Here is a 21,883-nt window from a genome sequence, read left to right on the forward strand (position 1 = left end):
GGGTGGGAGGGCACCGGGTGGAATCTTGGGGCGGTCTTGTAGGCGGTGGGAACGGCGCCGAGTGTTACTCTGGTGGGGTCACACTGGACCTGGGTTCTGGCTAGGAAGGAATTCAGAGCCAAGACCTGAATCATAAGAGAACATTTATTTGGAAAATCAGAGGTGGAAGAAGTAATTCCTAGAAGAAACGGGCTCAGGAAACAAGTTATAGAGGCCAAGGAAGGGCCCTTGGAGCTTGGGAGCAAGGGAGCTAAAGCTAAGGCGCCTGGGGGCGGGAAGGGGGAAATGAAAGGGGGGGAGGGGAAGGAAAAGGCATCGGGTGGCCCCAGGAGGGAGAGGCTCTGGGTCCTCGGGGTCCTCAGGGACCCTAAGGGTTTTAAGGGGGCAGGTTTTAGGGGAGGTCCATGAGTAAGATCTCGTTATAACATTCAGCAGTTTTCCAGGTGCGTCCTTTCAGGGTTGTGGTCGCCACTGAGTGATTAGTGGCACCTGGGTGGGGGTCATTACCCAAAGCTGCTGGCCCCGGGGGCAGCTGTGGCTGGTTTTGTTGCTTTTCTGGGCCTGGAGCTGAAATACAGCGGAGGCCGAGCTGTTATCTGTAGGGAGGAAAGTTCAGGGGATCCAAACCCCAAGACCAGTGATATACTAGGGAAGGAAAGGTCACCCTGGGGGCGAGGTCTCACTCCAGGCATCCAGGGCTGTCCTTCTGGGTGACCTTCTGTACCTGGCCCATTGGCCTTGCTCTGCTCACGTCTAACTGCCTCTCACAGTCTGGCAGCCTGAGGTCTCAGAAGCAGAGGAGTGGGCTGGGTTTCGAGGACAGGTGGGGGTCAGAGGCAGGGCGCTGGGAGAGCAGACTGGCCCTGAACAGCCCAGCCTTGAGTTTTTTCTCTGTAAAATGGGCTCCTGATGTGCCCTGAGGGCACAGTCTCCTTGGGGTAGAAGGGAACCCCATGTCTCCGAGGCTCCGCTTAGTGTCCTGGGGCCGCCCTGCTGTCTGCAGTCTTCCCCTTCGAGGTCACCCCCATTCCAAGTGCGTTAAAGCCCAGGCCTGGAGTCTCCAAGACCTTCCAGGTGGCTGTCCCCGGAGTCCAGCTCTGTCCCTTCCAAGCTGAGTCTGGCTGTCCCCTCTCCATCTCACCCTGGCATGCTCGGGCCTCCCTGGACCAGGGGGCCGGAGCACTGGGCTCACCGGGGCATCCTGGCCTCTGGGGGCTTTCCCGGGACCTGTGGGGGCTGAAGGTGAGGTCGAACCACCTGGAGAGAGGGCTCGCTACAGACGCAGAACTGAAGAACCGCCAAGGCCGTGCGGGTGGGAGCCCGGGCCCCTCACCAAGAGTGACAGAGTGCCCCCAAGTCCCCGATCTGCCCCTCAGAGCCCAAGGGCACAGCCCAGCCTCCCCTCCCCTCTCTGAAGCCCGTGGCCCTCTGGGCACTCGGGGCGCCTCCCCAACTCCTGGTTTCTCCTCCCTGATCCCTGCGCGCCGCCGACTTGGCTGGACGCCTCCTGCCAGCCGTGTGCCAACCTCAGGACACTGCGGGTCTGGTCGAGGTCCGCGCTCAGGCGGCACGTGGAGGGGGCGCCCACGGACGCGGGGCCGCTCGGAGGTTTTCGGCGATTCCACGTCCACTCGCCTGGAAGGTCACGGCCAGGCCCGACGTCCCGGCCGCTGGGACACTCGGTGCGCGGCGGTTCCCCGCCCGGCTGCCCTCCCCGGCCCCCGGGAGCCCCCAGGGCGCCTGCGGGGACTCGGGCCCGCACCCCCGGCCCCGGCCCCGCCCGCGCAGCACCGTGAACTCGGCTCCGGCAGCCTCGTGAGGTCACCTCCGGGGGAGCTCGGGGCGCGGAGAGGGGCGCGGAGCCGCGGGGGGCCGGCCTCGCCGAGGGGGGCCTCGGGGTCTGCGCGCGCCCCGCCCGCGCCCTCCCCCCGGGCCCGCAGCGTCGGCGGGTCGGGCTCGCGGGCCCCGAGAGCTCGGCGACGCCCCCCTGCACCTGCACCGAGATCGCAGGGCGCATGCGCGGGCCGCGGCGGCGAGGCCGGGCCGGGAGGGGTCCTGCGGGCCCGCACCCCCGCCTCCCGCCACGGGCGTCCCGCGTCGGAGCCAGGGGGGGCTGCGCTGCGAGCCGCGGACCTCGGCGCCCGCCCCGCTCGCGTCCCCGCGCCTCCAGCCGTGCGGCTCCGGGCGCACGCACCCAGGGGCGCCGGGCCGGGGGAGCTGGGTGCCCCCTCCCAGGGCGCCGCGTTCAGACAATGGGGCGGGAGATGGAGGCGCTTTGGTGACCGCGGCGGGCGCCGGAGAGGAAGCGGAGCGCGCGCAGCGGGACCCGAGCCCGGGCCCAGGTCCGGCGCTTCCAGGCCCGCGCGGGGCGGCGGCGGCGCGGGGCTGCGCACCCCGGGGAGGCGCCCCCTCCGGGCGGGGTCCCCGGCACCCCGCGGGCTCGGCCGGCCGCCCCGCCCCGCGCGCCCCGCTCCCCGCCCGGCGCGGCGCCCAAATGTGCCATCGGGCGGGCGCGGAGGCGGCGTCTGCTCCCACCCCTGGATCACATGGTGACCCTCGGCAGCCAATGCAGTGGACGCTAGGACCCTGCGGGACCCCGGGCGCCGCGACTGCACCGGCGCCGCCGCATTATAAATACTTCTCCAAAATGCGGCGCAGCTCCCAGCGCGCGCCCCGGCCGCCCGCCGCCTCCGCCCCGCGCCCCTGAGCCGCCGCCGCCGCCGCCGCCGCGGGTCCGAGGGCGCCGCGCCCTTGCCCTGGGCCCGGGCTGTGCCCGCCCGCACCCGGCCCGCGCCCCGCGCCCCGCGCCCCGCGCCGCGCCGCCCGGCCGGGTGCATGCATTGTGAGCCTCCCGACATGGTCTGCGAGACGAAGATCGTGGCCGCCGAGGACCATGAGGCGCTGCCGGGGGCCAAGAAGGACGCGCTGCTCGCCGCCGCCGGCGCCATGTGGCCCCCGCTGCCCGCCGCGCCCCCGCCCGAGCCGCAGCCGCAGCCGCAGCCGCAGCCGCAGCCCCTGCCCCTGGGCGGCGCGGGGGGCGCGGGGCAGCCGGCGGGGCGCGGCGTGTGCATCCGCGAGTTCCGCGCGGCCGAGCAGCAGGCGGCGTGCCGCATCTTCTACGACGGCATCATGGAGCGCATCCCCAACACGGCCTTCCGCGGCCTGCGGCAGCACCCGCGCGCGCAGCTGCTCTGCGCCCTGCTCGCCGGTCAGTGCCGCCCCTGCCGCGCCCGGGGACGCGCCGGGACCCCCCCGCCGGGACGCCCCCGCCCCGGCCCCCGACTCGGCCCGGGCGGGAAGCGGCCCCCGCCCCCTCGCACGCGCGGACACGCACCCGCGCGGCCCCGCTTTGCGCGGCGGCCGGGCTCGGGGCCAAGGCGAGCGGGGCGGGGGCGTGGGAACGAGCGCGGCCGGGGCCGTCCCCCCGGGTCCCCGCCTGGCCGTCCCCCCGAGTCCCCGGTGGGGGCGCGGACGGCAGGTAGCGCCGAGCGGGGCCGCGCGCCGCCGCCGTGACTATATTTAATCCGCGGGGCGGGGGAGGTGCCTCGGCGGCTCCAAGTGCTAATTTATGAGCGGAAGGCAGCCGGCTCCGGGGAGCGGGGGGCGGACCCCGAGGGCGCCCAGCGAGGGGCCGCGGGCCCCCAGGGCGGGCAGGGGCGCCGAGGCCTTTGGGGCGCTTCTCCCCATTTCGCGGATGAGGAGCTCGAGGCGGGCGGGTGGGCAGCGCTGTCCCAAGGTCACGCAGCGGGGCGCCCGCGCTGCAGGCGCATCAGCCGGGCCCTGCCCTGCCCTCCCCACCCCGGGGCTGTCCCGCGGGGCCTGGGGCGGGGGGCCTGGGCCCTCCCTCTGAAGGCGCCCCCTCTTCCCGAGGGGAGTGGGCCGGCCGGCAGGAGCCTGGCCCGGCAACCCCTTGGCTTCCCCGCCGGCCAGGTTGGCAGGAAGGTGGCAGAGCCTCCCCCAGCTGAGGAACCACCTGGGTGGTGGGCGAGGGCCCTGCCCCGGGGGCCCTGCTGGTCAGTGCGGGCGGCCTGCCCAGAGGCACCGCTGTCCTCAGGACATTCAGCCGCCCGTGATGTCGCTGGGAGGGCAGCGCATCCTCACCTTGCGAAGTCTGATGACAGGGAAGAGGGGAAGGAGCGGCTAAGGTGACCGCTGCTCCTCCAGGGGAAGCGGCCTGGGCCACTTGGTCAGGGTCTCTCTGTGTGTCGCCAACGGGCTTATTCACTAGGGGCTGGTGCCCTGCGTGGCTGCCTCCTGTCCATCTCCCGGGGTGGCAGGCCTGGCCCACCTCCCCTCTCCTGTCCTCAGCCTCCCCTGGGCATCCCCCGTGCCCCCCAGGTCCCCGCCGTGCCCCCCTGTCCTCACCACCTCCCCCCGTTCTCACGAGCTCCTCTCCCCACAGTGCTCTGCTTCACCCTCACGCGCTCGCTGCTGCTGACGCTCCTGGTGCCGGCCGGGCTGCTGGGTTTGCGCTATTACTACAGCCGGAAGGTGATCCTCGCCTACCTGGACTGCGCCCTGCACACGGACATGGCTGACATCGAGCAGTACTACATGAAGCCCCCGGGTGAGTCTAGGGCCCCCAGGCTCCCCCTCCGGCAGAGCCGCCCTCATCTCAGCAGCCTCAGGCCGGCCCAGGCCAGGGTGGGCCCCATGACTAGACTTCTGGGCAGCTGAGGGCTCTGGCCAGGAGTTGGGGTGCAGTGGGCTGGCAGAGGCTGGGGGACAGAACTAGGTCCTTGGTGCTGACCCAGGGTCCCTGAGTGTCCACATGGGCCCGCCTGGCCCTGGGCCTGTCTTTCATCCTCCGAGGGCAGGGCGCTGAGTGGCCTGAGCTGGCCTCCGGCCGTGGTGCCTGGACTTGCTCTTCACGCCACCGGGTGCCCTGTCCCTGGCTCCTGCTGAGGGTGGGGTCTCTCACCTCTTATAGGTCCTTTCTGGTCCAGGGTCTTAAGTTTTCATCTCTACTTCTGGTCTCTGGGCCACTTCATGAGCCAGCTGGTTTTGCCCCAACCCCTGGCAAGGCCTCCTTAGAGGGAGGGGCCTGGACCTGCAGCCCCTGGGCGTCATTCTCTGTCTTCCAGGCTGGCCCGGGGCAGGCCGGGTCCTGGGAGGCAGGGCCCTGCTCTTCTCCACGCCCAGAGCCGAGGACGGCTCCTCCATCTCCGCCCTCCGGGGTGTGCTAGAGGGTCCCCGGGCTGAGGAGAGGGGGCAGGATGGGCCCAAAGAGTTGTTTGGGGACTAGTAAGAGACTGGTGTCAGGGTAGGACAGGGGGGGACAAGAGAGGCAAGGTGTCCCAGAGCAAGGGTGACCTTCCCTGGCCCTGCCAGCGCCTGTGCCCACCTGCTCCTCCTGTAGTGGCTGGCCCCACCCCCACCCCTGCAGCTGTGCAGCCGGCCTTGGGCACCTTTGGTTTTCCTTGACCCTTTCCCAGGCCCAGACAAAACATCTTAGCCTGGAGGAGCCCTAGCTTCTGCCTGGCTCTGCCTGTGATGGGACGGGCCAGAGGGCAAGAACCACCTGACTGGTGGCAGGGCCCAGGCCACAGGAGCTGAGGGGGCCTTCGCTCGGGGCCAGCTGTGCCACGCGGACCCCGCTCTCAGGCCTGTGCTTGCTGGGCTGCAGCCTCTCCGAGTGTGACATGGGGAGTGGGGCCCTGCTTGGCCCCCCTGAGACATCGGTGGGTCTGCAGCAAGACCATCGGGGGAGAGGATGTGCTGGATTCATGGAACTGCTTGTGCGGTCGGGAAACTGAGGCCTGGGGAGGGGCGAGTCTCCCAGGACTGTCCTGACCTTTGGGTGGGTGGGCAGGCCAGCCGGTGGGCAGTCAGGGGCAGCGTGCCCTCAGCACCCCGCTCAGCCATTGCTGAGCTCGGCCGCGTGTCAGGTCTCAGTGTGGCACTGGGCACTGCGGGCCCACAAGACAGCAGGGGACCCCCCGGGGCGGTGGAGGAGTGATGAGACTTCTGGGCAGGGCTCGGGCGCAGAACTTTCAGCGGGGAGAGTTTGGCCCCTCAAGGAGGGAGCGTGAGGTGGGAAGACTCGGTGAGGGAGGCTGGAGCGGCCATAGCAAGGCCTGGCAGGCAGATTTCCTCGGAGTGGGCACCCCCACCCCCAGCCGGCTCTCACTGTGTGTAGCCCCTGGGCCTTTGGTCGCCAGAGGTGACAGGCTCTCCCAGTGGCCTGTGCCCTGCAGTCCTCTGTCCTCTAGTCTTCATTCCCTCTCCCCTCCTTGCTGAGGCCTCACCCAGCCTTCCTGCCCTGCGTAGGCCATGGGCAGGGACAGCTGGCCTGGTCACCGGGCTGGCTGCCCAGGAGAGGCCAGGGTCAGTGGGGGGTGGTGCCCATGGCCATCCTGGCTCCCCACTTGGATTTCTCAAGTGTCCACAGACCTTGTCCTGAGCCTCCCCGAGGTCATGGCAGCCTCGACCCAGGAGAGCCCCCAAGATCCCCTGTGGCCCTCAGGGTTGTGGCACCCACGGCCCCTCTGTGGCCATCCGTGGCTGTCCAGGCGTTTGGTTAGGGTTGCTGGGCAGGGGGGGGCCCTATAGGCTGAGGGCTCCCAGGGCTCAGGGGCAGCTGTGCCACCCAGCAGAGCCAGCAGCCCTGACTGCCCTATCCCTTGCAGGCTCCTGCTTCTGGGTGGCCGTGCTGGACGGCAACGTGGTGGGCATCGTGGCAGCGCGTGCCCATGAGGCGGACAACGCCCTGGAGCTGCTGCGCATGTCCGTGGACTCCCGCTTCCGCGGCAAGGGCATTGCCAAGGCGCTGGGCCGCAAGGTGCTGGAGTTCGCGCTGGTGCACAACTACTCTGCGGTGGTGCTGGGCACGACGGCCGTCAAGGTGGCTGCCCACAAGCTCTACGAGTCCCTGGGCTTCAGACACATGGGCTGCAGTGACCACTACGTGCTGCCTGGCATGACCCTCTCGCTGGCCGAGCGCCTCTTCTTCCAGGTCCGCTACCACCGTTACCGCCTGCAGCTGCGTGAGGAGTGACCGCCGCCCGCCCGCCGCCTGGCCGCCCCATCCGCCTGTGCCCACCTGCCCGCCGCCCGGGCCTGCTTTCAGACGCTCACCTTGGCGTTTCTGTTGGGTTTTTCCTTTTTCGACATCACGTGGTTCTCTGGCTGGTTCTGGGAGGGACGGGGCTACCGCTCATCCATGACACTTCAGGGGTGGGTCATTTGCAGCCATGACCCCCTGCCCTCCTCAGCCTGCTGGGACCACGCCCTGAAGAGTGACAGCATGGACCACCACATGCCCATACAGCTGCTCGGCCTTGGCTTGCAGGGCTCCTGGCCCACGACCGCTGGGGCAGGCCTGGCCTTGCCCACCGAGCACAGACCCTCTGCAGCGAGGCCCCTGCACAGCAGGTCCCTGGCCACCAGCCAGGCTCCGGCTCAGCCATCAGTCCCCAGGAGGTGTGGCCTGCTGGGCCAGCCAGCCACTGCCCCGCGGGCCTCTCTGCTCTGCATGCTGAGCACAAGGCCCGGCTGCAGCATGCTGCATGCCCACAGCTCCCGCCCTGCTGCCCCACCCACTGGGCCCAGACTCGGGGTGCCCTGCCCAGCCCCGAGCCAGCCCCGGCAGCCACCCGCTTTTGGGAGGGCCAGTCTCACAAGCCCCTTGCTTCGCCCAGGTCAGCTTTGCTTTGATACCCAATCACCTTCTTTCCTTTTGGTCCCCACCCCTCCCCTGCCCGGGCTTTGTTTATTGGCATCGTCACCCAGGTGTGGTTCCCATAGCAACCTGCTGCACAGCCATGGTCGGGGCCCTTCGAGAGAGCAGGGTGGGAGGCCTCTCCCCCAGCGCCAGCTACATCACGGGGGCCTCTCCCAGCCCTCCCAGGATGGCCCAGCCTCACAGCCCGTGAATCTGACTAACCCAGGCCGCCGCCACCACCATGAGCCCACAGCTTCTCCCAGCCTGAAGCAGACCTATTTTTTTAATAAGTTACTTAGACAGAATAGCACTCTGCATGTCTTTAATTCTTGGGACAAAACGGTAGTCGATACCTTCACACACACACCCCCGTGTGGTCTAGAGTATGCACTATTTCTGGCCCAGTTTGGTCGGGGTGGGTGGCCGGGTGGGCGGAGGATTTCAAGATTTGGAATCTGGAGGGAGACCCTGACTCAGCATTTCCCCCAAAGAGCATCCCTGGTTTCTGAGGAGGCTGTGGGCCGCCCCGTCCAGCCCGATGTGCCGCTGCCTTGGGGAGGGACCAGTGGACCTCACCGTCCGTGTGGCTTGGGGCTGGCTGTGCTCTCAGCCTCCTGAGGTTGGAGGCTGGGGACGGGCAGGTGGTGGTTGGCAGTAGCTGCACGTCTGGCTGTGAGCCTGGACCTGGCCACTGAGACCCCTACGCTCGGGGGTTTGGAGGAGGGGGGAGTGGCAGGTGCAGTGGGTCACTGAACCGGGACCCACGTGCGGGACCACAGAGGGGATGTTCTTAAAAGGCGCTTTGGAAGTTAGCAAGTAAACGCAATGCCCAGTTTCCCAGGAGCCCTCTGTGCTGCCGGCAGTGAGGTACTTGCAGAACCTGTACAGACCCCGCTCCCCTGTACATACCCCTGGAGGCGCCCGGGCCCCGCCCGGGGTGGGAGTTTTGTAGACTGTACAGAAATCGGCACCCTATTTTCTTGCAGCTCTCAGATTTTGTTAACCTGGATTATACAGACAGACGTAAAGTGTTTTAGCAAAATGGAAACAAACAGCTGTGCCTTTCTCTCTTTCCGTTTGGTTTCGGCTCGGGGCAGCCTTAGGTGCCGTGGGGCCTGGTGGGGTGGGAAGGGCAGGTGGTGGCCTCGAGAGGTCTGCATGGTGGGCCGTGTCGGGGTAGGTTGGGGATGCCACTAGCTGTCTCCGATCCTGTGCCTTTGGAGCCTCTGGTCCCTGGGGTGGGGGCGGGTGGGTGGGAGCTGCTGGAACCCATGGGCCAGGGCAGAGCATGGGGCCTCCAGTGTCTGGTTGGTGTTGACCAAGGCACTTTGCTGGTGGTGTGCCTGGGCGACGGTGTGGCCGTCCCTGTGCAGGCCTCTGTCTGAGAGGGATCTGGATGGGCTGCCGAGTCTTCCCCCATCAGATGGCCCAGAGCAGGTGGACGCTGCCTGGGCTCTTAACCTTTAGTGCCCTTTGTTGCTGCCAGAGATGCGGGGAGGGTGTGGCAGGGTGGCCGCCAGTCCAGGACCCTGATGCCTAGCTGCTGAGGTGGGTGTACAGAGGCGTCTGTGCGTCCGCCAGGCTGGGCGTGCTCTACACCCAGGACGGGGCCCTCACCTGGTCAGTGTGCAGCTGATCCCGAGGTCCTCTGGGGGCAGATCTCCCCCTCTCCCCGCTGGCCCGAGGCTGGGCACCCCGGTGGCGCGCTGCCCCTGGCCAGCCACTTCCCTTCAGCCTGGGCCAACTACTCCGGAAACGTGCACTGAGATGTGAATTTTATACGTTTGTAGAAATTCTGATGTTACCTCTTCTACCTCTGTGAAGTGTCCTGAGGCCTGCTCGGTGGTGTGTCTGGCAGCTTCTCCGAGTTGGCCGGCCCTGGGCCCTCTCCTCCCTGCTGGCCTCCTGGCTCTCCCCGATGGCGGCCTGGGGAGGCTCAGGGGAAGTCGGCCCTGGGCCGGGTATCTGTGCTCAGGGGCCACGGCTCCCAGGATGTCTGTTGTCTGTTTGGAAGCCTCTGTTTTTGGAGCAGAGAGCAGGAGGTGGGATATTCCAGAATGTGTCTGTTAGGTGGGCAGCTCCCGGCAGTGGGACCCAGGGTAGCCGAGGGCTCCAGGGCCTGACCCAGCGCCACCAGGGTCTTGGCATGTGGCTGGTGGGCAGGGCAGGCCCCTGCCCAGGCACAGGCTCTGCAGACAGCTGGCTCCCAGGGTCGGTGGCCTGGGTGTGCTGAGGCTAGCCATGTGGTGAGGCCTGGGGGGCCGTGGCAGCGTCTCTTCCCTTGCACCCCTGCCTGTGTCTGGCTTGGGCTCCCAATGCTGCCCTTGGGTGGAGGAGCCTGCCCTGAGTGGGTGAGGGGCTTGCCCTGGGAGAAGGTTGAGGCTGGAGGCCCTGCGGACAGGTGGCCTGCGGCCGTGAGGTCCTTGGGTGGCCCCGGTCCTGCTGGGTGTCTCCCTTCAGAGGAGGCCCTTCCAGGAGCCAGGGCGGGGAGGCTCCCAGGGGGCTTCTTCAGGTGTCTGGCAGGTGCTCGGGGCCCTGCGCCTTAGTGCCTGGCTCTGTCCTCGGGGGTGGGGGGTAACATCGACAATTCAAGCACCTGCCCCTGCCTCCCTGGGGGTGGCTGGCACTGTGAGGGGCTGGTTTGAGGGCTGGGGGCTGTTTGAAGCAACTTCTGTGAATTGGTTTTGGCCACATGCCCGCGTTCCTGCCCCGGTGGCCCCTTCACGAGGCTTTGGGGTCTGAGGTCTGGGCTGGGTGAGGGGCCAGTCCTAGGATGTGAGTGCTCCTCGGTGCTGACGACGCTCCCGGGGTTGTGAGGCTGCGGTGGACCCGACCTACCACTGCAGATGCATTTTTTGTTTTTTTAAAACAGCAATAATTAGCCATTTTGAAGAAGGGTGTGCTTGCGTGTACACGTGTGTGTGTGCCATGTGTGCACATGCACGTGTGCAGTGACAGGGAGGGCGCCTGGGATGGAGGCGGGAGGTGCTTGGCAGGGACGGTGCCTGTGCCCCGAGCTCTGCTGCTGTGTTGGGCCTGCCAGGTCCCAGGGGGCAGGGAATGTGGTGCTCCTTCCGTGGTGGAGGGTGCTGGACGGGCCGGTGCGAGGATGGCATGACCCAGACGAGTGTTTTCCTGGGTCTCTGGGCATGCGGGGAAGGTGGCCAAGATCAGATTTGGTGACATGGGTCGCCAGGGCCAGGCTGTTTGGCCATGACTGCCATGGTTGCCACCTCTTCAGTCCGGCGGAGCCCAGAGCCTGTCCCAGTGCCTGGTTTACTTTGTGTGAGCCCACGATGGGGTGACTTTCCTGAGACCCCAGGATGTGCCAAAACAGCCCGAGAGGTCTGGAGCAGCGGCAAGCCGAGTCCCAGCAACAGGCTGCAGGGCCAGGGTTGGCGGGGTCCCGGCTTCCTGTGGGGGTGTGAGCAGCAGGAGGGGGGAGCCGTGTGGCCCCTCTGCCTGCACAGCCCGATGCTGCTGTTTTTCAATAAAACCAGAGTTGAGAACTGGCTTCTGTGCTTCTTTGAGGCGTCTGCAGCCAGTGCGGGCCGGAAGGGCCGGTTTTCTGGAGACTCAGGGCTCCAGGGTTGGGACAGGTGCAGGGGTGACCTGTGAGGCTGAGGTGCCCCATTCCTGCTGGGGGTTCCACTAGAGACCTGAGTGTCTGCAGGTGGCATCAAACCCACTTGGGAGGGGCAGTGGGGCCTGGTGTAAGGGAGGGGAGGGCGTGGGGTTGGGGGTCCAGGTGGGAGAGCAGGGCGACAGGGTGAGGAGCGGTTCAGGGTGGACCCCTGGCCTTGTTGATAAGGACCTGCACCCAGCCAGCTCCCCACAGTGGGCCCTGCTCCTGCACACCCCTTCCCGAGGGTCTGTCCCTCATCTGTGGGGGGATGTTGGGGGTGCTCCCTGCTCTGGGATCTTCTAGGTTGAGCCAGTGTCACTGGGTCTGAAGCCTGAAAGGCCAGCACCGGGAAGCGCCAGCCCTGTGGATCAGCCCTGCGGCACACAGGCCAGGTGGGCCCGGGGGACATGCTTGGACATCGGTTCCCAAGCCTGGCCGTCCCTTGTGAAGCCCTCCAGGGATTGTGCCTCTGAGGTGACAGCGTGAGGACAGGCACCAGAGGTGTGGCCGCCACAGACACACTCAACACCAGCCGCTGGCAGGGAGGCCTGGGCTCACCCCAGGAAACCAGTGAGAAAGGCAGGCCTGGGCCTGGGCACCAGTGACCACGTCTCTTGGAGGAGACGGTGCATGTCCGGTGGGCTCACGAGAGCAGCAGCACAGAAAGCCCGGCCACCGTTTAAACGAGCAGCCTTGGCATGCGTGGAAGGGAGCACCTGGGCCACTGGGCACCGTCAACATGCTCGCCACCCCTGGACAGGTGCCATGGGGCCGGGTTAGAGCCCAGATCCAGGTGAGGAAGCTACTGGGAGGGGCTGAGCCCCCTCAGGGTGACGGGGTCTGGAAGTGGGGCCCAGGGCACATTCCCGGGGCCGAGGTAGAGGCAGCAGGGCCCCAGGGCTGCAGTCCCAGCGGGGCACTGAGGAGCCAGGTGTGTTTGTACAGGTGATGAAGCGTTCTGTGCCTCAGTTTCCCCACGGTGCAAGGGGGTCATGTGGGTGCCTCTGCATAGGGCTGCTGTCAGGCTGTTGTGGTGCACGGCTGGGCCCTTCCCTTGGTACTGGGCGGCCTGTGAGAACTGCTCAGAGTAGACTGGGGGGCCACAGACTGTTCCCAGGGTCCGGTCACTGGCCTGCCTGAGGCCCATGGGCACTTTGGGCCCTGGCCGCCTGCATGGGGCTCTCAGCCCTGGTCTGGCCGGGTGGCTGGGGCTGTGGGCCGGCACTTCCCACCCTCAGGGGGAAGTCACTTGGACAGCAACGAGGGCAACTTTGTATACAGCGTTTACTCCCGGTGATGGCTCAGAGGGCGGATTTGCCCTGGGCCACGTCCTGCCCAGCCCACAGAGCCAGCACAGCCCGCCAGCTGCTGACCTTAGCGAAGGCCACGCCGGCGGCTGGTGGGAACCAGCTCTGTCCTCCTGCTGTTGCCCTGGACTACAGACAAAACGAAGGCCCGGGGGGGCAGGTGCTGACCAGGGGCTCAGCGGTGGCCTGGTGGTTGCTTGGAGACTCGGCAGGACATGGGCGTGGCCAAGGGTTCGCAGCCTCTTGCAGTGGCACCAGGTGTCCCCACGAGCGGCCAGCACTCAAGCTCACCTTCAGGGGCACCTGTGGGCGGCAGCCAGAGGTGAGCACCAGGCCTGAGCCAGCTTCCCGGCCACCCCCCAGGTCCACACATGGGGACAGGGCCCACAGTGCACAGGCAGGCAGGCTCAGACACGCCACAGCAACGCGCTGTGGATGGACACACACTCACACACTCTCAGGCACAGGCAGACAGGCTCACAGCACATTCAACCCCCACCCCCCGTCCTAACACCTCGATTCCACCACCTGACCTGCCAGGGCCTGTGCCAGTGAGCATGCCTGCAGGGGTGGGGCCAGGCAAGGTGCCCTACCTGTGCTGGCTACCTCGGGCCCTTGCCCCCTGGAGGATTGGCTGGCCCTGAGAGGTGCCAGGGATTCTGGAGAGTCCTCCCTGGGACCTTGGTCCTAAGATGGCCCTTGCTCCCTCTCGATAGGGTGGGTGGGGCAGCCCAGCTGCAGCTCCCTGTAACCTGCAGGACTACTAGTGGGGGGCTCCTGGGCTTCCATGGACAGAAAGCCCCCCCACGTCTCCACCTGCTGCAGCAGCAAGCGTGGACCACCCTGGAACCCAGGAATTCCTGACCCTGGCTGGGCCTCTGCAGGCATTCCTTGACCCTGTCAAGCCACTCCCCATAGGACAAGGTGAAGGGTGCCCATGCAGGGGCCCTAGGGGCACAGAGTGTGGCCACATCCAGCGAGGAGGGAGGGGAGCTCAAGGATGCAGCCGACATCAGCCACCTTTCCTGCAGCACTTCTCCGTGGTGGCCCCGGGTGCCTGTGGCTGGAGCAGCCCCTCCAAGAGACAGGGACAGGGACAGGGACCCGGATGTCTCTCCACAGGCTTCAGAGCCTCCCACCCCTCATTATCCCCCGTCTTCCCCAATGGCTTGGGGGAGCCCCTCAGAGGTGACCAGCCAGGAGTGGGGCTAGGACCAGGCTCAGTAGGCCCCAGGGTGCACCTAAGGTAGGTGGGCAGCCCTGGGTGGTCTGACAACACTCCTTGCCCAGCCTGGCCCAGTTCCTGCAGCCCCTGAGGACACCCGGTGCGGCTCGGGCCAGGTGGAGGGGCCACACTGTTACCCCAGGTAACCTGGCTCCTCCCAGGGCTGGCGGGGGAGGGCAGCCTGGGGCTCAGGTGCTGCAGGCAGGGCTGGGCCATGCCCTGTGCTGGCTCTCCTGCCCTCGGAGGGCTGGACTCTGCCCCAGGAGGCTCTGGCAGCTGGGGGAGTGTGACCACCTGGTCCCTGCCCCTCCTCTCACCTGCAGCTGCAGCTCCAATGCCCTCACGTGCTGCAATGACTCCATGGCGCCCCTGACAAGAGCTGGGATAAAGGAAGGGAGGGAGGGTCAGCCTGAGCCCAGGGTAGAGTTGGGGCACGAGAACCCCAGCCCCCTGCTCGCCTCCCCCAGTGCTCCTGGCTGGGTCCAGCTCCCATGGCCATGTCTATAGCACAGGCCTGAAGGCCCTTCACAGTCCCAACTGTGGGTCCCCCACCTGAGGGGGGCCATCCCGTCCCAGCAGCACTCAGGCCCCACCCAGCTGCTGGCCTCCCTCACCCCTGCCGGTGCTGGGCAGGGCTGGGCAGGTGTCAGGCCAGGCCCCCAGCTCTCCGTCCAGAGGCTCTGGGCCCCGAGGAGGCAGGAGGAGCCGGGGCAGGAGGCCCAGTACGCTCCCCATATTCTCTGTGGAGGCCCAGGTAAAGGTAAAGCCTGCAGGGCAGCTCCGTGGCCGGGGTGGGATGGCCCCCGGGGCCTCGGTCACCATGGGGCAGTTGTGCTCGGGCCCTGGGAAGGGAGCAGCCAGGTGGGGTAGGTAGGGTCAGCTTGGTGCAGGGTCTCAGAGTTAGCCTGCCTCTTTAATAAATGAACATTTCATTCCATCCCACTAAGTTACCTGACAGTTAATACAAAGATTTGGACAGAAACACTCAGGGGCCAGGCAGATGCCTGTCCTGCTCTCACCGAGGCCAGAGTGGGTGCATCCCGCCCGCACCCGCAGCTGTGCTGAGGGGAGGAAATCCTGGCCCTCCCTACAGCTGGCAGTGCCGTCCCTCAGAGAAGGCAGCGACCTAGGCTTGGAGTCCGCACTGAGCCTCAGCGACAGAATCCCGCCACACGCCCCCACAGCCTGGGAGGCCCCGATGCCCCCACCTTTCCAGGGCCGGCCCACAGTGGAGCACTGGTGTCCGTGAGGCTGCTGGCTAGGGTGCAGCCCGGGCCAGACACAGGGACACGCTTCAGCTCTTTGAGGAATAAATGCAGCCTGCTCTCCTCTGGGCTCACCTGCAAACTCCGGAACCTGTGAGTCTTCCACTTCGAACAGCAGCTCATCATGAATCTGGGCAACCAACCTGGAAGACACAGCGCAGGAGGGAGTCGCCCTAGGATGGGGGCGGTCAAGGCACCAAGCTCCGTCTGCCCAGCCAGGGGGCGTCATCTGGGGGCGTGTGCACAGGGATGACGGGGCATCTCTGAGGGCTGGCCCAGGGTGGTGGAGAGGACGTGGCTCAGCGGGGGGCGGGAGGCCATCGGGGCTGCTGCCTGGGTCACTGCGCTCTCTTCAGGGCAGCCCCCAGGGAGGCCAGCGGAGGCAGGAGGCCTGGCGGAGGGGCCACCCCACCTGGGGACCTGGTGAGGGCACAGTGGGTGGAAAGTCCAAGCAGCAGCGGGAGAAGAGCTCCCTGGACCACTGGGTGCGGGGGTGCTGTGAGGGCCGAAGACGAATCAGGAACGTGGGGGACCCTGGGGGAGCTGCGAGCACCTCCCACTTTGAATACTAGCTTAGGGGAAGCTGATGGGAGGGACAACCCTTGTTTTAAAATTGGCTATTAAGTCAAAAAAATATTTAATAAAATTTGGAAAGTATATTCAAAACTCTAAAGGGTAAAAGAAAGCACCTCAACTCCCAGCTCCCTTGTCCGGCCAGGACCAGAGAGGTTCCTTCCTCGGCATGGAGGCTGTGCCTCGAGCACTGGACAGCCTGGCCCTGCTCCCTGCAGCCCCCTCCAGTTCCTGCCCGAGACCTGCCTCCCCCTGCTGGGCTCTGGGCTGAGCCCAGCCCCAAGGACTCCAGCTCCCTCCCCGGCGAGTCCCTGCACTGGGGCTGCCTGGCTCTGGGGAGACAGCCCAGCACCCACCACCCTCGCCTGCAGCCCTCTCCAAGCTCCTCAGCAGGCAGGGGGGTGTCTCTCCCTCCTGCTTCAGCAGGGAGAGGAAGTGGGGGGGTGCAGACACTGTACAGAGGGCCTGTGGACCGAGAGTCCACTCTGTGTGGGTAACACACTGCCCAGGGCAGGGGTCTCAGCAGGGCTTAAATTCAAGTGACAAGGCGGCGGGTGCAGAAGTGCATGGGTGGGGATGCAGTGACAGGGCCACCCGGGGTGGGCTCTTGAAGCTCCAAGGTGGCTGCACAGAGCACGACTGTGGCTAGACTTGCAAGACCTCAGGCCTCTTCAGAAGGTGGGACGTGGCTGGCTTACGTGCCTGGGCGGGTGACGCCTGCCTTGGCCTGTGGCCCCAGATCTGGTGCCGGCCCCTCCCTCAGGGTGGATGAAGGTGGCTCCCCATCCACTCAGGGAGGGGAGGTACGGAGCAGGCGGCCCACCTGGTGACCTGGAGGGTCTGCAGCCCTCTGAGAATGGTGGGGGTCTGGGGGTCTTGTGTGCTCTGCCCCTCGAGTGAACTGGTTCAAGGCCGGGCGCCACATCCGGTCCTGTCACCTGGCTGCCTGTCGGTGGCAGGCCCAGCACTGGCAGAAAGGGGCAGCAGGCAGACCTCCCACGGGGTGAAGCCGTGGGCCTAGACTCTCCAGGAAGCTGGGAGGTGTGGCGAGGCCCACCGGGCAGTGGTCATCCTGACGGTGGGCCGGGGCTGGGGCGGGCAGCTCCTCAAACCCCAGTGGGAGGCGGACCCTGCGGTACCTTCTGTGGAAGGTGCCAGGACTTGGCAGCGGAGATCTGGGGGGTCCTCTTGTCGCTGGGGGGTGGAGATGGGGTTCTCGGGGGTGGCCCTGAGCTGTGTGCCCTCCAGCTCCAGGAGGGCTGTCGGGGCTGGCTCGCGGGGCTCAGGCACCCTGTGGCCGTCACTCCTTCCTGCTTTGGCCTGTGCGCACCGCCAGCTGCAGCAGCCGCGCCACCGAGGCACCAAGAGGTCCGGGGCTGGGGGCCAGAGGAACCCTGGCCCCACCCTGGACCAAAGTCAGCAACTGAGGTGCCCTGGCCGGCTCAAGAAAGGAGAAAGCCCACCTTTGGAGTCTGAGCCGCTGCTGCTGGGCCTGTGTCACTAGTGGGGAGGGCACATCCCAAGCACGTCAGGCCAGGCCCGGCCCCGAGCAGGCCGCTGGCCACAGGGAGGTGCGCCTGCGTTCTACCTGTAGCCTCTGGCCCAGGCTGTGGGCACTGCCCTTCTGGAGTCAGACCTTTTAATTAACTTCAAGGCCTCTGGTGGGGTCCTCGGCCCCCGCGGAGGGCAGAGCCCTCCGAGCAGCCGCGGTGGCTCACACCTGCCATGGGCCTGCACCGCGGGTCGGGACACAGCTCGCAGCTGACTGCGGTCACCACACTCCTCACTGGAGCCTGGGCACAGGAAGGGAGCAGGAACAGGCGAGGGGGAGTGGGGGCAGGGAAACCGGCATCAGGTCCACCGTCCCCGTCCCTCTCTGCCCGGCATGCTCAGGGCCTTTCACGGCTGAGTCCTCCTGCTGTGTCCTGTCCACCCCCCGGAGTGGTGTCTTGGAGCTGCTGAGGACTGTCTGCCCACAGCCCTTTCTTCAGGGAAGTCCAGGTCCTGCCCCCACCACCCCAGCAGTCCTTCCAGGCGACTCCTCACTGCTTGGCTGGTCCTCCTGCTTGCCCTGGGCCCCAGGCACCTTCTCTGCCCCTTTTGGAGGCCAAGAGAGCAAGTGCCCCACGGTGTTGGGCGAGACCTAGCCACAGGATGTCCTCGGGGTGCTGCTGCACTGGGAGGCAGCCAGAGGTCAGAGGGCTGCCCAGGGGGCAAGGAGATGAGCCATCTTCCAAGTGCCCTGCATGTACCCAGGGCAAAGAGCACGTGTCTCCCTGAGGCCACCGCCTAGGCTGGAGATTCAGGCGGGGCTCCTAGTCCCTTCTCAAAGGCGCAGGGCAAGGGAGGCCACAGCTCCAGGCAGGGAGGCCCAGCTGGTCCGGCTGCATGAATGTGGACACGTTGGGCCATGCTCTGGGCCTCAGTTTCCCTTCTTCACTCAGGCGCGGGGCCGACAGTCTCCGAAGCTGCTCTCCAGCTCCCCCACATTCTGACACTTGGGAGGGCCTTTCCACAGAGTCCCTTGTCCACAGGCCACAACGCCGACAGCTGAGCCAGAGACGGGGTGGGAGCTTCCCCAGCCTTCCTACTGTGGCCCGTGGGCAGCGAGTGGGTCTGTCCCGTGGCTGCGGCCCATGGGGCACTTGGAGCGTCAGGATGAGGCTCTGGAGGGGTGCGTCCCTGCAAGACCACGGCCTCCCGGACACACATTCGCTCCCGCACCTTCAGGCAGACATGGCCCACGCACAGCCCATATGTCCCTCTAGGCACGGCCCAGGGCCCTGTCTACTGCTCCAGGAAGAACAGGTCAGGTTCAGAAAACACGGAGCAGGAAGTGTGCTGACCCCACAGCTGCTGGGCTGTGAAAAGCATCCCGAGGACAGTAAGGGGCAGATGGCAGAAAGGTGACCAGCTGGGCTGGTAACTTCCTGGGTAAACACTGGTTTGCTTGCCCCAGGACTCTGTCACCCCAAATACCCCAAATCCTCACACACCAGCTTCATCAACCCCACAAAACCGAAACCAGCCAGACTGTCTAGATTGACGATGTCACAGATGCAGAACCACCTGCCTGGAGGGTGAGCCAGCACAGGCCGCTCCCACCCTCTCCCAGACCTACCCCCCAGGAACGACACAGTGAGCAGGATGCACGGGGCGGAGGCACTAACCCGAAAACCCCTAGGAAGCCTGGGTGCAGCTTGCAACGCGACGTGGCAGGAGGAGCTTGGAGATAAAAGTGTTTCACGTTCCGCTCTTGCCTCCCCAGTCCCTGCAGAAACCAGACGCAGCCCAGACCTGGTGCAGGGACCGGGGGTCAGAGGGGCCTGGAGAGGCCCAGGTGTGGCCTCCTGGACAGGGTGGAAGGAGAAGCGCGGATGGAGGGTTAAAGGGACGTGGCCGACAGTGGGTGTGTGGCCTGGGTGGGGACAGTCTCCTCCCCGCTCCCAGACTGGGATGGATGCCACTCCACCGTCCTGGGGTGGCCTGGGCCTGGTGCATGCTTCGTACAAAATCGCTGATGTCCCCAAAGGAACACAAGCTCAAAGTCAGAATGAGCAGCAGGAACTCTCTGAAGAAACACAGGAGAGGGCTTTTGTTTAACCATCATGGAGGATATTTTCCTCACTGCTTTTCAGAGAGAGAGAGAAACATCGATGTGAGAGAGAGACACCCATCGGTTGCCTCCCGTACGTATGCACCCCGGCAGGGGCCAGGGATGAGCCTGCAACCAAGGTACGTGCCATTGGCCAGAATCGAACCCAGGACCCCTCAGTCCGCAGGCCAACACTCTAACCACTGAGCCAAATGGGCCAGGGCACATGGCTTCCTAAAGAGAGATGAAGCCTCAGGTAAGGAAAAGTCAGGCCTTGAGAAAGTTCAATAACGTGAGAAGCCCAGAGGAAGCGGAAAGCTCAGATGGAAAGGGTTCCCCGGCGAGCAGGTCCCCGAGGGCGGCAGGAAGGGCAGCTCAGCTGGCCTCTGCCGGTGACACACCTGCCCGTGGGGGCTGGGGGGTGAGAGTGACACCCCTCAGGTTGGGGCTGGTGAGACCACTAGACACTTCGCCATCTAGAGATGCTGCCTAACCCGCCACGAGCCCCTCCTTGGTGGTGGGCATGCTGACCGGCTGTGAAGGGCCCTTCGGCAGGGATGGCTCTACTCCAACAGTGTGCTTGGGGGCTGAGGAGGAAGGGAGCCAGACCTTCTGGGGTCCAACACGCTCACTTGTCTGGGGACTTCAGGTTAGCCACCTGGGGCCCAGGGCCAGGACCTGGGGAGCTGGGAGGGGTGGCTCTGGGCCGGCAGAGGCTGGGCTAGGGCTCCTTGTCACCCAGCTACTCAGGAGGTGCACCCGAGGGGAGTGACCGTGGCAGAGACAGACCAGAGAGAGCCGTGGCCCTGGCAGCCTGGTGGAGCCCCTCCTTCGAGATGTGTGAAGGCTGGCTCTGGGGCAGCAGCAGAGCTGGGCGTCCGGCGCACTAACTGAAGTCGGGGCAGCACTGGGGTGGGAGGGGGGCAGTCTGGAGCCTGTGCCCCCTCTGACAGGCTCTGGGTCCCTCCACCTCCAGGGTGGGCAGCTGCTGTGCCTGAAGGAGTTCAGAAGCTCCCGAGAGGCCTCAGGGTGCCCAAGGCGAATGGCCTGTTGTCACTGGGTGCTGCTGTGAGCAGGCCCTTGGGTGCTTGGCCCAGCCCAGGTCAGGGGAAAGGGCCGTCCCAGGAGTGCTGAGAGGAGCTCAGACTCAAGGGAGTCCCTCTGTTTGGGGTGGTGATCTTGATTGGAACCGTGACCTGGGCCCACGGCAGGTGGGAAGCTTGGGCTGTGTGCCTGGGGCCAGCCACAGAGCAGCAGGCCTCCCAGGCCACCCGAGCCCTGGGAACAGCAGGAGCATAGCTCGGCCGGGCTGGGCAGGCTGGCCACTCGCTCACTGACCTTGCAGTCAGGGTGGGGGAAGCGGCCACGGCAGCAAAGGTGTGGATCATGGCCATCTTGCAGAGGTCCGCGGCGGAGCCTGTGGGCACAGGAGGTTCGGCTTCACTACAACGTGGGGCCCAGGCCCCGGGGGGACTGCCTAGCACGAGGCAGCTGTCTCAACTTTCCACGCGTGTCACGCATGACCCACCACAACCCAGATCCCCCATCTCACGGTTCCTACATGTCAGGGGCCCCCACGTGTGCTGGGAGGACAGGAGCAGGAAAGAGGGGGACCATGGTATGATGGGTGTCACCCAGCCCTGCAGCTGCTAAAAACCCGGGAAGGAATGGCCCCAGCAGGCGAGCTGAGGACTCGGGGTACCTTGCACCACGAAGTTCACTGCCTGCCGCTCTGCCTGAGCCCGGAGCTGCTGGTCCTGCGCATGGATCCTTGGTAGCGGTCTCCTCCGGCCCATGATGGACGTCACGTAGCCTGGGCCACAGGAAGGGGAGCAGGATGAGAGGCAGAAGTGGACAGGCAGTGTGGCGCCCTGGTGGGCACGGCTCCCTCAGATTCGGGCCAGGGGCCCAGCAGGACCCCTTCCGGTACCCTGAGCCAGAGTGGGGCTGGGAGCTTGGCCCAGAGGCCTCGAGGTCTGTTGCTCGGCCAGCGGGCTCTGTGGTGGGAAACAAGCACGGCAGGAGGGTGGCACGATTTTGCACTCCCTTCCTCAGCTGATTCCAAAAACGGCGAAGCCACGCCAATGCCCCTGGCTGTTCCTGGCCTTTCCTGCGCTGGGTCAGGTGCCACCTCCTCTCGAGATCCAGGAGCTGGTGCCCTGCCACTGACACAGTGCTGACACAGGGCAGGCAGGCAGCAAACACTTGTGGGAGATGTAACGACCGTCGGAGTTATTTCCTAGTGTCTGCCCAGGAGGGTGATTTCTGGGTCAAAGGCACGAATACTTCACGTGTGGAATTGTAAGGCCCCACAGCCGCCCAAGGGAGGGCGGGCTCTGGCTCTGGGCCGCAGCCTAGCCCCACCTGTCAGCTGTGAGGTGGGGATGGCGACACTGCCCACTCTGTAGAGCTGCCGTGAGCGTCACACAAGTCAGTTTACGGGAGGCCACTGAAATCGCGCCTGGCTCCAGTGAGCAGGGCACAGTGCCCGACTTTAGATTGCATTTCTGTCTGTGGTGACCCTGGCCCTGTAACTCTCATCAACGCTGGGTTCTATCACTATTTTAACATTTCAGGATTAATACCACTCTGTTCATCTCCAGTGTGGGCTTCCTGGGCCCAGGGATGGT

The 21,883-nt window shown here is 66.0% G+C and overlaps 2 protein-coding genes across 2 annotated transcripts in view; one reads left to right on the top strand and one right to left on the bottom strand.

Annotated features, from left to right (window-relative positions):
* Positions 1-2,835: 2,835 nt before the first annotated feature.
* On the top strand, positions 2,836-8,712 carry NAT8L (N-acetyltransferase 8 like; the record flags this gene model as incomplete). Its single annotated transcript, XM_081148581.1, has 3 exons — positions 2,836-3,208; positions 4,403-4,567; positions 6,630-8,712. The coding sequence occupies 3 exons, from the start codon at positions 2,836-2,838 to the stop codon at positions 6,995-6,997; spliced, it is 906 nt and encodes a 301-aa protein (XP_081004707.1). The 3' UTR covers positions 6,998-8,712.
* A 3,844-nt stretch (positions 8,713-12,556) lies between these two features.
* POLN (DNA polymerase nu) overlaps positions 12,557-21,883 on the bottom strand; it is a 74,866-nt gene continuing 65,539 nt past the window's right edge. Inside the window, exons 20-24 of the mRNA XM_081158255.1 lie at positions 20,956-21,066; positions 20,592-20,670; positions 15,161-15,228; positions 14,138-14,199; positions 12,557-12,898 (exon numbers count right to left, since the gene is read on the bottom strand). Coding sequence (XP_081014381.1) covers positions 12,725-12,898; positions 14,138-14,199; positions 15,161-15,228; positions 20,592-20,670; positions 20,956-21,066 — 494 coding nt within the window. The 3' untranslated portion in view covers positions 12,557-12,724. The remainder of the gene's footprint in view (positions 12,899-14,137; positions 14,200-15,160; positions 15,229-20,591; positions 20,671-20,955; positions 21,067-21,883) is intronic.

The sequence above is a fragment of the Miniopterus schreibersii genome (genome assembly GCF_964146895.1).
Source record: "Miniopterus schreibersii genome assembly, chromosome: 1".
In the NCBI taxonomy this organism is placed as follows: domain Eukaryota; kingdom Metazoa; phylum Chordata; class Mammalia; order Chiroptera; family Miniopteridae; genus Miniopterus; species Miniopterus schreibersii.